General features: G+C 35.0%; 3 protein-coding genes across 6 annotated transcripts; 2 read left to right on the top strand and 1 right to left on the bottom strand.

The window, feature by feature from the left end:
- Positions 1–259: 259 nt before the first annotated feature.
- LOC142549807 (uncharacterized) lies at positions 260–3,463 on the top strand. 4 transcript variants are annotated; one of them, XM_075658975.1, is made up of 10 exons: positions 260–346; positions 445–678; positions 919–1,076; positions 1,573–1,671; positions 1,750–1,818; positions 1,893–2,033; positions 2,132–2,221; positions 2,337–2,504; positions 3,007–3,082; positions 3,156–3,463. In XM_075658975.1, exons 1-10 carry the CDS (start codon positions 298–300, stop codon positions 3,278–3,280), a joined length of 1,209 nt encoding a protein of 402 aa, XP_075515090.1. In that variant the 5' UTR covers positions 260–297; the 3' UTR covers positions 3,281–3,463. The 4 variants fall into 4 exon arrangements, with proteins under 4 accessions (XP_075515090.1, XP_075515089.1, XP_075515092.1 ...); XM_075658974.1 differs by having other exon boundaries at positions 910–1,076; XM_075658977.1 differs by lacking the exons at positions 260–346; positions 445–678 and adding an exon at positions 714–777.
- Positions 3,464–3,749: 286 nt separating this feature from the next.
- LOC142549808 (homeobox-leucine zipper protein HAT7-like) lies at positions 3,750–5,230 on the bottom strand. The gene is made up of 3 exons (XM_075658978.1): positions 5,014–5,230; positions 4,555–4,937; positions 3,750–4,273 (listed from the first exon to the last, which is right to left on the bottom strand). Exons 1-3 carry the CDS (start codon positions 5,081–5,083, stop codon positions 3,899–3,901), a joined length of 828 nt encoding a protein of 275 aa, XP_075515093.1. The 5' UTR covers positions 5,084–5,230; the 3' UTR covers positions 3,750–3,898.
- A 4,128-nt stretch (positions 5,231–9,358) lies between these two features.
- Positions 9,359–11,822, top strand: LOC142549806 (uncharacterized protein At5g39865-like). Its single transcript, XM_075658973.1, has one exon. It carries the CDS (start codon positions 10,249–10,251, stop codon positions 11,629–11,631), a length of 1,383 nt encoding a protein of 460 aa, XP_075515088.1. The 5' UTR covers positions 9,359–10,248; the 3' UTR covers positions 11,632–11,822.
- Positions 11,823–14,566: the final 2,744 nt, after the last annotated feature.

The following is a 14,566-nucleotide window of genomic DNA, read 5'->3' as shown; positions in this document are numbered from 1 at the left end:
ACACAAGTTTTTACCTTCGGATTTATATGATTTTAACTTTTGAACTGATTCCGGCTTTATTTTGGTTTAACAGAAATTTTTTTCATCATTATTTTGATAATTATATTTATTATTTTACTTTTAAAATTTTAAACATTATTACTATTAGTATTATTAATTTATTTCGCATTATTATCACATATTAGTAGGTGTTTTAATTTAAATAGTAAAAATTAATTATATTTTTGTATTTCTTAATTTATTTTAATTTTAATAAATAAAAAAGCACCAGCTTCCGTCAGCTGAGATGGGACACAAATGGCTGCGCTGTTGAATTCAGCTACTCTCCTCCAAATCCCTACCAAAGGTTAAATCTTTTTTCACCCTTCTTTGTTCGAAATTGCAATTCTTCGTAGAATTCAACGTTGGAGTATTATGTTTATTATAATTGAATAACATCCGTAGGCAAATGGGTGGGAGGTTGCAGATTGATCGATGATTCACTTCACCGCAAGAGAAATAAGACCCGATTGCTGGATCATTTTGTCTCTGCCAAAGCAATGAGTACTAGTTATTCGGGAAAGAAGCAAGTGTGGATATGGACGGAGAAGAAAGAAGCCATGACCGCCGCCGTAGAGAGGGGTTGGAACACTTTCATCTTTCATTCTCACCGCCGTGAACTCGCCGCTGAGTGGTCCTGTGAGCATAAGCTGACCTTGTGTTAAGTTTTGTTGAAATGAATTAGTCTAATGTGTAAATATTATGATATTCTTGACAATATCGCCGCTGAGTGGTCCTGTTAGCATACGCTAAGTTTTATTGAAATGAATTAGTCGAATTTGTAAATATTATGATATTCTTGACAATTATAAACAGTGTTGAACATTGAAGGCAATTAGTATGATAAATCCATTTATAACATTGTTGCAGCTATTGCAGTAATTTGTCCTCTTTTCGTTGAAGATGGTATTCTCTTTGACGGTGAGCGCAAGAAAGTTGCTAATTATTTTGAGATCTCTTCGCCCCGTGAACTGGAGAAGCTGCAATCATTGAATGAAGAATCCGAAAATGTCGTTATTAGTCTCCTGAATTGGCAAGTAAGCTAGTCAATCTCAGCCAGCCAAAGTAGATAGCTATTTTTGTGCCTGACAGGCCGCAGCTATCTTAATTCTATTTGTTGTATGTCCTGTATTTACATGCAAATTAAAACATCGTCCCCCCAGTATAGTAGAGTTGGCAAACTATGAAGATTGATAATATTCTCTTGCTTGTTAAATATGGTAATATCTAATATATTATATGTATATTAATCTGTGTTGAAAGCAATGCACTTTTTTCGTTGTTATGCATCTTTTCACCAGCTTTCCTTGTATTTTTTTAGTGTAGCAGTAATCTTATCTTGGTCTACACGACCAGCCTCTGCTGTAAGTGTAGGGCTGTCCAAAACTGCACCACAGGCTCAGAATGGGCAATGCTTGAGTGGGAACTTAGTAGTCCCCGTCGTCGTCGCTTACTATCGGCATGTCTGTTAAACTGTGGTGCTGAGTTTAGTTTTTCTTTGCTCTGTTGGTCTCACTTACATATGTCTACTAGGTGATACCTGCAGAAAATATTGTTGCCATGATTCAAGGCACTCGAAAAACGGTCTTTGCCATCTCAAACTCGTATTCTGAAGCTCAAATTTTCTTTGAGGTAGTATCGTATTCTGAACCATTGTGTTACTTAGGCCGAACTCTACAAATTTTTCGATTAATATATCTATACTAGTAGGCACTGGAGCATGGTTTGTGTGGTGTAGTTTTGAAAACCGAGGATGTTGAATCCATCTTTCAGCTGAAGGTAATAAACTTATACATGATATTAATAATGCTCACTGTATAAAGCTGTGGACCTTATGATGTGCATAGCATCAGGACTATCTTGATAGAAGAGACGAGGAAGGTAGCCTTTTGGGATTAACCAAAGCCAGGGTAACTAAGGTTCAAATGGCTGGTATGGGCGACCGTATCTGCGTAGATCTCTGCAGTATTATGAAACCTGGTGAAGGCCTTCTGGTTTCACTTACACTTACTTCTGTGCCTTGATTTCAAATTCCTATTTTAGATATTTCTCGTGAATCACAAACGGTAATCATTTTTATTTTGTGCTTAAGGTCGGATCATTTGCGAGAGGGCTTTTCCTTGTTCATTCAGAATGCTTAGAGTCAAATTACATTTCCAGCAGACCTTTCCGAGTCAATGCCGTGAGTAGTAGCGAATTCGGAAAATTTTTTGACTTGCGTAATCCACACTTGGCTAGTGCACTCTATGCTTTCTATCAAAAAACAATCAACTATATTCAAATTTTGAATGGTACAGGGTCCTGTACATGCATATGTTGCTGTCCCAGGGGGGAAGACTAGCTACCTGTCCGAGTTAAAATCGGGAAAAGAGGTTATTATTGTTGACCAATCGGGGGTGCAGCGAACAGCAATTGTTGGCCGTGTAAAGATTGAAACCAGACAATTAATCCTTATTGAGGCCAAGGTCTGTATATGCCACGGTGCTCTTGAGTTGTAGGCACATCGTCTCTAGTCTAGTTCATTGGGGGTAATTACTGCCTTTAGTGTCCCATGTTATTTTCAACGTGACAAAATACATGGTTTTGGAATTCTACATAGTTTAAAATATCTTAGTTGCTCTTTTACCTTAAGCCATAGTTTTTTGCTAGAAGCAAACACCTGGATTTACATCAGTACAAGAGCCAAATTTGCATGTCCTACTCTCATAAATTGTGATTATGCAAATTGGAGCAATAATTGCCTGCACTATTCTGCGTGATCACTGATTTGACATAACCATTGGAACTTAATGTTTGTTCCCATCTATGTTATAAGAAAATCGAGTTTTTTTTACACAAAAACATTGAGTTTTAAGTATCCCACCGGTTATAACTTTTGGTGTAGGAACACATGTTGGGTCGTACGTGAATTTGAAAAGGTTTTCTATTGAGTATTGGCTAACAGACATCTTGGGGTGGTATATGCAGGGAGATCAGGAAAACCAGACTTACAGTATTCTTCTACAAAATGCCGAAACTGTTGCCTTAGTCGCCTCCCCTGAAGGTAAATCTCATTTCAACACTACATTCTTCAATGCAATTTGTATTCAATTGCATGATCCTTGTTGTTGCCGCAGAGGGGCATCAGTGTACTTCATTCCCTGTGACCTCACTCGAAGTAGGTGACGAAATTTTGGTGAGAGTACAGGGAGGTGCTCGGCATACTGGGATCGAAATACAAGAATTTATCATCGAGAAATGAATTGTGGAGGAAAATATGATTTTTATCGCATTTTCTCCCACACTTGTAGTTCTAGGCTAGGCTTCTATCTTGCTTAATGTGATGGTATGTGAATGCTCTAGTGTTCCTAAGCCTGACTGGTTGTACTATTTAAACAATTGTTTCACTATGTTTGATCATTTAACCTAAAATATGTTTATGATTCTTCTAGTTATAACTTAATTTTAATTTTTTTTTATGAAAGAAGTGATGCGATTGGACAATGGGAAGTACAAGAATGCAAGAAAGAGAACATGTTTTTCTATGGCCCATGCCAGAGTAGACCGCCAGAAATCAACGGCGGACGCATTTGTCTATTAGCAAGTAACATGGATCCTTACCAAGAAACGAATAATTAATGGTCATCATATGATACAACAATCATTTTTGTAATCTTATATTGCAAATTAAGTATTCCAAAACATATATACCTAATCTCTTTTAAAAAAAGAACCCCATATATATCGATAAATAGAAATTAAAACCGTATGATCAGTTATTGATTGCTTCTGTATTAAAAAAAAACAAAAAAAAAAAGCTGCATATATAACATTTTGGTTTATAATCCATGAACAGACAACTTTCCGATTCTGTGTTCGATTAATGTGGTAAATTTTGTTGTTCAGGCCAAGGCCAAAATTCCGGGTTTTCGTCAATGCTACCAAAAACATTGCAAAAACCTTCGTTCGGAGTTGCGGCCGGGTCCGGGATATGATGAGGATGATGATCTTGCCTTGATATGCTGTGGAGTAGTACTTGTGCCAAGCTACCAGAAGGAGGTACAACATTCGACGAAGCCAAAACGACAGAGTTTCGGTTGCCTGTACAAGGATATAATGTGCTGTCATTTGGTGTCATATTGAGGTTAACATGATCAAAACTGTTCTCACTTCCATGACCCCAAGATTTTTCATTGTCTTTGTTGAGGTTCCCCAGACCCGACCCGATCGAGTCTCCATTTTTGAGAGACAACAACTGCAAATATATAGTCCAACCATTATGCATTAATCAATAAAAAATGTAACCCCAACAGTCATAATTTGTCTAAGAAAGCAAGGGAAGCCAAATTTTCTATAATTGCATGACTCTGGTATATTAAACTGAGTCTCCCTCGTTTGAATTTGGGCAGCAAAATTAAAAAATTTGGACAAAAACACACACATAATTCTAATATTTTTCATGCTTTCGAAAAACATAGAACATGTGATCATGTAAAGGCCAAACCTGATGTAATGCATTTGCGATATGAACCAAACCTGAGCCTGAAGTTTCTTGTTCTGGGATTTAAGGTCATTATTCTCAGCTTTAATGGCCTCAAACTGTTTCTTCAAGACATTGTAATCCTTCTCCAGTTGCTTAGTTTTCAATCGGGCCCTCCTGTTTTGAAACCATATAGCGATCTGCCTGGGCTTCAGCCCCAGCGCCCGAGCGAGCTGCATTTTCCTCTCGGGCTCCAGTTTGTTTCTGGACTCGAAGCTCTTCTCCAGGGCCTTCACCTGGTCCAGGCTCAGCCTCCTCTTCTTCATTTCTCCAAGCGACAGCGATTCGTCGTCCGACATGTCATCCTCCGGCTGCAATTCCTCGGCCCGATCCGTCCCGGTATATGAGATGGATGTCCTCATCATGTACTGTGCAACACCTACAAAATTTTTTGACAAGATTTAGCAATGAAATTTGGGTTTCAGTTCACCAAAAAATCGCCACAAAGCAAGTACCATGGTAGTGATCTTGAGGAGCAAAAGATGACGATGAGGCCAAATGGCTATCTTCATGGTTCCCAAACATGGATCAAAACCAAGAAAATCACACCTTTTGTGCGTGTTCGTGTGTGAAAGTTGAATATATAATTTGAGAATCAAAACTTTCTTAGTTTATAAGGAGAGATTTTGAAGTGGGAACATGGGTAGCCAGCGACAATATCTGTTGATACAAAGGGGGAGAGAGAGAAACGTGGACTGTTAATAATATAATTCTCAAAATATGTTTACTTGCATAATGAAATTATAATTATCATAATAATAATATTTTAATTGTTTGCATTATTATAATTAAAACGTCATTATCAAAGATACTGTTGCATGTGATTTCGGATTATGCCCTTATTTTAACACTAAATAGTACATATAATGTGAAATCATGGTTGCAAATTTACAAGGGAGTGTTTCGTCTCTTTTATTCTTGGTGTATGAGTTTTTGTAAGTTTACTTTTCCTTTTCTTTCTCATATTTTTTGATCCGATCATGTTGCATTTGGATCGATGTATTTAATATATATATATATATATATATATATATATATATGGATTTTGGATTCTCAATTAAAAATATGTTGTGTGTGTTTGGGTCAATAATTTAGTTAGGTATATATTTTAAGCTCCATATTTTACTCTTATATTTATGTATATATTATGTTAGAATATTTTTCTAATCTTCTTTGTATCAATTAGAAGAAGACAAAAACTTGTGTGAAACGGTCTGACGGGTCGTATAGTGTGAGACGGATCTCTTATTTGGGTCATCCATGAAAAATATTACTTTTTATTGTGAATTTCAGTAGGGTTGACATGTCTCACAAATAAAGATTCGTGAGACCTTCTCACAAAAGACATACTCTTAGAAGAAATGTAATTTGTATGTCTTGCATTTCTAACAATGTTATTGGTCAATTTACGGTCTTAATCTACTAATTTGGATTTTTTTCAATTTTAGTCACTTTTTATCATAGTGCTGATTAAATTTTCCGATGTGTCCATTATCACTTCGAAACTCTGACTAAAATTGAAAACAAAAACGTGTCGATGGATTAAGTCAGTACTGAACCGACCGATAACAGATCAAAAATAAAAAAAATGTATAATTTACACTACCAAAAAAATATAACTTTCGCTTGCGCGTTAATAATCTGTTAGAACAAAAAACCTTGTACACGAAGGCATTGTTCGGCAAAAGACAGAGAAAATTGTAAAATCCAAGTTTTAGGACAGATTCATCGACACACAAAGATCATTCCTCAAGAAAGAAAACCCTAAGAAAATTGGGTGAGGCCTAACGGAGCTAAACTGGGAATAAAGGAATGTGGACTGACTTAATGTTAACCATCCATGTCTCTATCACATGAATTATTATTATGTTAATGTTTCTCAAACTATGGTTTAAATCGATTTATCCTTTTTTTGTTAATTTTTCATTTATAAAAGTTGGCTTTATTCAAAGAATCTAATCAGTACTGTCTAAGGATTAAATTTCTCACTCGTAGAATTGGAACAGATTTTATCAACAATATAATATAATACTCTTTTCGAGTATTATTTTGACCATAGTTTTTATATACACCATTCTATATGGTATTTTCACTTTCCATACACAATGAAGAAATGTGAATGAAAATGTATGGAAAGATTAGGGAGAAAAAAAATGTGGTTTTGATTTTGTATATTTACGTTTTCGAGATTTTGATTTTATTTTAAAATTCCGGTTTTAGCTGATATCTTTTTTTTTTAAAATTACGATTTTGATCTTTTTCTGACGTGTATGAATCACAACATCAACTTTAAATGATTAAAATTACCAAAAATCGAAAAATACATTGCTAAAAGACATATTTTTGACAACAAACAGAAATGGTGAAAGTTGTAATTTTGACTAGAGAAAGATATGTAACTTGGAAAAGAAAAATAATATAAAAAAAACAAAAACAAAGTGCAATAATAGTTGAAACTAGCATTTTATTTGGAAAGTGAAATGCAATTAAAGATTAAAAGATAAAATCAATTATATTTTTTAGTTGAATTGAATGCTATTGAATTTGGAAGTTCAAATGATCACACCTTACTTTTTAAATATCAAACTGAATCGCCCTTAATCTTTTTCTATGAGAACCAAACAAATTAGGACAGTTGAGGAATCTCGAATTCAAATCGAAAGAGCCAAAACTCAGGTAAATCTTAACGGTTTTTTTATGAGTTTCTTCGTCCCGGAGATCGAAATCGAATTTTTGATGCAAACTTCAATTTTGGTGGCCGATCACACAGATCATGAACAGTCTTCCAGGGCTCTGATACTATGTAATATGTTAATATTAGAATTTGGACCTAACTAAATCTCAAAAGCTAGCTCAAGGGGGATTGTTCAAGACCATATATACAACTATCAAGTATTTTATCTAACCGAAGTGGGACAACTAACATAATATGATTCAACATTAACATAATGTTTACGGTTATATTTCTGGAACTTGAGTCAAACATTAAATGAAACAAACTTGTTTAATCTACCGAATGTCTAATTCTTTGTACAAACGATGCCTTCATATCATTAATTTTGTCACGCCTTGAGCCCAGGCCCGCGGCTGCGTGACTGCAAAATGAGTCCTTATAGCAACTACTTCGTATTCGTCCTCGCTTTACGAAAATGATTAATCCAAGTTGCTACAAAAGTCCATCGTAAGCCATTATAAATTCATTTTAAATATTTCATTTTTAAGATGTGGGACAAGTATATCACAAATTTGAAATAAATAATGGTCTATTGATCTGGAGATCATTTCATGCGAACATTTGCGAACTCGAACGCCATTATTTCGAGTAGGTGTGTGTGTGCCAATGTTTCCACAACCATTTCGAATTCTAGTTCATGTTCTTTATTGATTAAATACTTGATATGCCAACTTAGAATAGCATCAAATTCAATATCAAATTTGGTTTAAAAATGAGCTAAAATAGAATATGATCATCTAGTTCATGTAAGTGGTTACATGCATTTTGCGTAAACGAAAACGGTCAGTTTATGCTACACCTGGAGTGACGCTCTCCTTATATTTTAGTATAACATGTCGAAAATAAAAATATACATAGCTCACACATATTACATTAAAACATATGAGATTGTTATTTCAGACATAGCATGAACTCAAGTTCCTAGAATGTGGATTAAGCACACACTTAGATCGTAATTGTTTGGGCCAGGATTATCATATTAAGATCAATAAACTGGGCCCTGGGTTGTCAAATTGGACTAGTTTGTTCCCACTAGAAATGGCCCAATGGGTCCTGTTCAATAAATGCAATTGAATGCATAATTGTTTTTTTTTATTACCAAGTTTGTTTGGTGGGCCTCAAGGCTAAATCGGTCTATATTAGATGATATTTCAATCAAAATAAAAAAGAAGAACCACGTTATGTTTGGTCAGATGCACACATCTTGAAATGGTTTACGTTGGATAGAAATGATTATCATGTTAGAAAAATGATCGAGTCACATTGTGATTGGATCTTGCTTACTTAAAACCCCGACGCTAGCCATTAATAAGTTAAAAAAACTCCTTGAGATAATTTAATTTGATATATGAAATTCCCCTATTAATAAATTTTGTGATACACACAGTTTGTTTGAGTAGGTTTCTTGTGAGACGGTCTCACGAATCTTTATCTGTGAGACGAGTCAACCCTACCGATATTTATAATAAAAAATAATACTCTTAGCATAAAAAGTAATAATTTTTCATAGATAACTCAAATAAGAGATCATTCTCACAAAATACGACCCGTGGAAACCGTCTTACACAAGTTTTTGTCAACTTATTTTGTGCATGTACATGTAATTACCCCCAATATTAGAATTGTCAGACTAATTTAATGTTGTCATATGAAAATACATATTCTTTATTTAGATACTACCCATTCAGCACATATTTTTGCTTTTTTTTTTACGGAAACAAAGATGTTAATAATCTCGAGTTTGATTCGAAGTTGGAAGATTTAAACTCAAAAATTCGAACATCTTCGTCGACTATTCGAACCGTTGGTCAAAAATAAAAATTAAAAATATATGAAATATATTATATCAATAAAATATTAAAGTTTGCGAGTATTTGGCAAAAAAATTTACTCAAAATTGATTTGAAAAAAATTTCTAAAGGTTTGACTCGAAATTCCGTAATTTCATATACAAATTAATATTTTCCAAGCCAACTCACACTCGATTGGTTATGACCATCGTACCGGGACAAAGTTGTGTGCTTCGAATAAATAAAACTAAGATTAATAAGAACCATAGGCGACTTCGAGATTTCTAGAACGAGTTTGAAATAAAACCACAAAATTTAATACTCTCTCCGCGCTTACGCTCGCAATCGCCGGCTCCTTGGTGCCACTCTCCTTTTCTTCTCTGATTCACACCTACAGAAATCAATAATAAATTATTATTCACCACCCCGACAGCTTTCTTTCTATTCCAATTTGTGCGGCACCCCACTCATGGCACTCATCGCTGTATGGGGTCTTTTGGGTTAATCCCATTTCTTTACATTCCCATTCCCTATTCATCTACAGCGATGAAAAAGTGAAACAAAAGGAATGTGAAAAAAGGAACAAATTTGCTGGATAAAGAGTCTCTTCTTCATCAGCTACTTGTTTTGATTACTGCCTATTTTGTTTTGCTTCTCGATCCAAGATTCAAAATATATATTTGATTAGCGTTGTTATATTTTATTCGTCCGTCGAAGATATCCAGTCTTCTCGTTCATTATGCTATAAAGTTTCTATTTTTGGAGTTCTTTCTTTGATTGAAAGGTGTTTTTTTCTTTGGTCTGACTGAGTTTTTGTTTTCCCATGATGATTACGTCATTCAATACCGTGTGTTTGCAGTGAATTGTCAACCCATTTTCTTTTCCCTCTTTAATGGGTCTAAGGTGTTGAGTATTTTATTAGTGTTCCCTTCTTTATCTTTCGATTCCAGGCGCGTAAATCTCTGTTCCCCGGATTTTTTAATAAATCCTTAAAATGCTTGTTGGAATATTTAACAAATATATTACGTACAGCCAGGTTGTTCTTATGGGAATGTTTCTTCATCCTTTAATCTTTTTGCTTGCAACATCAGAAAAAGCTGTCGATTTTTAAAGTTTTTTTTTTCGGCATTGCCTTGATCTTTTGTTATTTTTTCCTTTTTCTGATAATGGGTTGTGGATCTTCGAAAGAAGAGGTCTGCCAGAATTGCCAGGCGCCTTATATTCCGGTGAGGAGGACATATTCAATGCACGTTCACCATCGACCCAATGGAACAGGAGATAGCTATCATCTGGTGGCTCTCAAGTCATCCACGTTGGGTTCTTTGAAGCTCGATCCTTCGATTCAGAATAGTGTTGTAAATGTTGAAAACAATGATCAGGCTTGCTTGATACAGAATCATAGTGTTTTAGCGGATAAGGCCTTGATTAGCTGTGGATCAAATGGGGGAAAAACTGGCTCAGAAAGGGCAGCTAAAGATGAATTTGCAATGAGTATAATTGAGGCCAAGACTTGGTCTAAAATGATCAATGAAAAAATCCCGAAATTTATTCCTAAAACACCGGTTAGAACGCCTCCGGGAGAGCCAGAGATGATCAATGCTTGGGAGATGATGGAGGGTCTTGAAGACGATAGTCCTCCTCGGCCGGTTCATCATTTTCGCAGCTTTTCGTTCAACTTCCCTCGAAATCATGGTTTGTCTAGTTCTATGGATGATCAACCCACGCCTAGAGTGCAAGAAAACGGCACTGCATCACCTAAGCCCTCGTGGTTGGACTTGGCTGATAATGATTCTAATTCTAATTCTAATTCCAATGACACGTCTATAGTATCTGAATTCGATCCTGAGGTGATTGCTGAATTCAGAAAATCTCTGGAGGATCTCCCTCCGGCCAATCCATTTTATCTCAAGTCATTGGATAGTAGAAAGGAACAGGCCTTGGCCAGTCAGGATCGTGCTTCGGATGTAACAGATGACAAAAAGAATGAGAAGGCAGTTGTAAAGAACAACAGCGTGCCCGGTGGAAAACGCAAGCTGGTTGTGTATTTCACAAGCCTTAGAGGGGTGAGGAAGACGTATGAGGATTGTTGTCATGTTCGAATGATTTTTAAGGGATTAGGAGTTAGAGTTGATGAAAGGGATGTGTCAATGCATTCAAGATTCAAGGACGAGTTAAAGGAATTGTTAAGAGGGGAGTTTGGTCATGATGTTGGCTTGCCTAGAGTCTTTTTGGGGGAGAGTTACATCGGCGGGGCCGATGAAATTCGACGTTTAAACGAGGAAGGAAAGCTTGAAAAGTTAATGGAAAATTGCGAGTTTGTAGATTATGGCAAAGGAGGTGGTGGGAATGGTTATGTTTGTGAAGCATGTGGAGATATTAGATTTGTTCCCTGTGAGACGTGTTCCGGGAGTTGTAAAATCTATTATGTAGGAGAGTATGATGACGACGATGAAGAAGAAACCGAAGAAAACGAGCACGAATATGGTTTTCGTAGATGTCAAGATTGTAATGAAAATGGACTTGTACTGTGTCCGGTTTGTTGTGATTGAGTTCTTGTTCAAGGATTTTGGTCTCCCTTTTGTGAGTTTGTTTGTCGTACAGAGCGGAGTTTCGATTGATTTGGGGAGGAGACGAAGATTTTCTGTTATAAAAATATACAGTTTCTTTGATTTCTTGGCTGTTGTATAAGACTTCTTCTGATGATTTCTCTCTGTCAATAAACTTGGGCAGGTTCGATCTATATTCATTTGATTAGGACCTTCTAAAAGGATCTACTAAATTCATCGAGTTGATCCAAATGATCAAAACAGCCTGTTATTAATGGAATTCTTTGACGGCCATCTGTCAAATATTTGTTTGGCCGCAGGCTTCCACTTTTAGGGATGTTAATTAAGGACAATGAAGAGGCTAGGCGCATCGCAAAAAAGTCTTATCTAGACCAAATGATGTAGTAATTCTTCAGGCCACCGTATTTAGGTTTCGGCTAAGTTCTAGTTTCAGCTATATCTTTCCTTTCAGAAGTGAGGTTTTTAACTTCATGTTTTCCGGTTTGAGAAGCATGTTATTCTTTTTTATTATTATTATTATTTTGATTGAAAATTAATGCATATGATCGAGCCAACCAGAGAGATTCGCAGGAAAAAAAATTCAAAATTTAAGTCTATATATTTCTAATTTATAAAATGAATTCTATAGATTATTTGTTTTTTTATATCTTTCTTATATGTTTTTAATAGCAATTATTTTTAATAATACACTCTCAAATAACAATTATTTTTAAAATAATACACTCTCAAGTTTCTATATTCCTATATACTACCAATAGTTATAAATTTTCAAATTTATTTTAGGAAAAATAATTTTTTTGTCCACGACTTATTCTAGTTCAATTAATTATTAAAAATTAGTTCTGTATATTAAATTTTAATTTTCGATTATTTTTTTTCAAAAGAGAGGAGATAATAAGTCATCAATTCCAATGTCAAATCATTTTGAACATCGCGTAAGCATTTTTCAACATCTCGTTAATACTATAACCAAATTGAGCTGAAATCATGAACCAATACTTAAATTTAAAATTTAATGAACTCATTGAAACCAAAAATAAGAAAAACTGATGGATAAAAAAATTATTTCCCCTTTATTTTATGGTGGGTGGAAATAATTATCCGTGTAATAATGGTATTTATTGCCCCTTTCCTAAATAATTCAATGCACAATTTTATACTTCAATGAATTTATTCAACCATCAAAATCCGCATACACATATTATTCTATGATATGATCAAATGTTCGTTTTTTTTTATCATCGATATATATATTTCAATTTTCATAAAAATACGAAGATACAGGTGATATAATAATATCGAAAAAAAGCTTCTCATACACATGAGGACAGGTAAAAAGTTAATGGTGAACAGATGAGCATTGTTGCAAATGACGTCACCTATGTTAAATTGAAATTTCCCACCAAACCCTGAATCTCAGTTGAAGTAAATGAGAATTTAAAGTAGTTGAAACTGCAATTTTTTAGACTTTTTGAGATAGATTAGTTAACTATGCTTTGATAAATTTCTACTGATTTTTTTTTTTGGATTATTCGATAAATAAATTTGACATTTGTCTAAAAAATATTATCTTGGCGTGAAATATATTTAAAACTTTGATATATAGATTCAATTAATTAAATATTGCCAACATTTCTTGTGCATTCGGAATAAGTGAGATTCACTTCAAGTTGTTAATCAATAAGATTTTATACAATGACATAATTTAGAAAATAGAACCTATTATGAGACACCAAATGAGGCAAATTAACAACACCAAATGGTTTTAGGGAACTATATATTTTTTAATTAATTTATCGAAATCTATCTTTATATTGAATAACGATTTTGTGTCGATTTTTTGAAGTTTTAACAAATTTTTAAATGTCAAAGTATCAAAATGCATAATTATGCTGATACATCAACTTATACAAATGTGGTTTTATAGCCAAATATTTGTATTCGATGTCTGTGGATTTTTAAGTTTTACGTTGGGCCTTGTTATTATTATTATTTTTTTGAATTGAATATTTTGGGTTTTATTATATGGGAGTAATCGGGGCTTGTTTAACATGGACGATCTCAGTATCTCATGGATTTTTTTCGTTAGACGAATCAATCATATCAATATTTACAATAAAAAAATAATATATTTTTTTGCATAAAAAGTAATAATTTTTCATGAGAGACCTAAATAGAAGATCCTCTCATAAAATTGACTTATAAGATCATCTTACAAGAGTTTTTGTGTCTCCTTTTGTGTTCGAAATATTAAGTGTATTGATACCCCTGGACCGGAGATGGGCCCGGTCCACTCTTGATAGTCCAGGCGGATTTGGGCCCAATACTCAAAAAATCTCGGAAGGTCATCTTCATGACTAAGCCCGTCGGAAGGTCACCTTCATTCATACGAAGCTAGTGACAAGTCATTCAGGCCGACATCCCAAGCGCCTGTAATCTCGCGTCAGAAAGAGGTGGCCGATGTCCCTAGCTGACCTCTCATCACGAACCAAGCTGACCTCCCAAGCGCCTGTAATCTCGCGTCAGAAAGAGGTGGCCGACGTCCCTAGCCACCTCCCATAACGAACCGAGCCGACGTCCCAGATTATGGTGACGTGTCGATTGGGAATGTCTCGGCCGAGCTCCACATGGTCCAGACTATAGACGGGCTCCTGTCTAGGAGAGCTCCTACTCAGACATTAACGGGTAGCCAACAGAAATAAAGCCCAAAAAGATAAAGCCTGCGAAGATTTAATCTAATCTCATCCAAGATTCTTAGAATCTAGACCTACCAAATCAGGACTTTATTCTTCTAATATGAATAACATGTTTCATTCAATGTTTAAGCATTTATATACTCACTCACTCTACACACACAATATTATCTTTGTTTTCTATTCTTTGACTTGAGTGTCGGAGAGGCTACCGCAGAACAACC

Source organism: Primulina tabacum, chromosome 6 (genome assembly GCF_025594145.1).
Source record: "Primulina tabacum isolate GXHZ01 chromosome 6, ASM2559414v2, whole genome shotgun sequence".
Lineage (NCBI taxonomy): Eukaryota > Viridiplantae > Streptophyta > Magnoliopsida > Lamiales > Gesneriaceae > Primulina > Primulina tabacum.
This window is presented reverse-complemented; position numbering and strand designations above follow the sequence as displayed.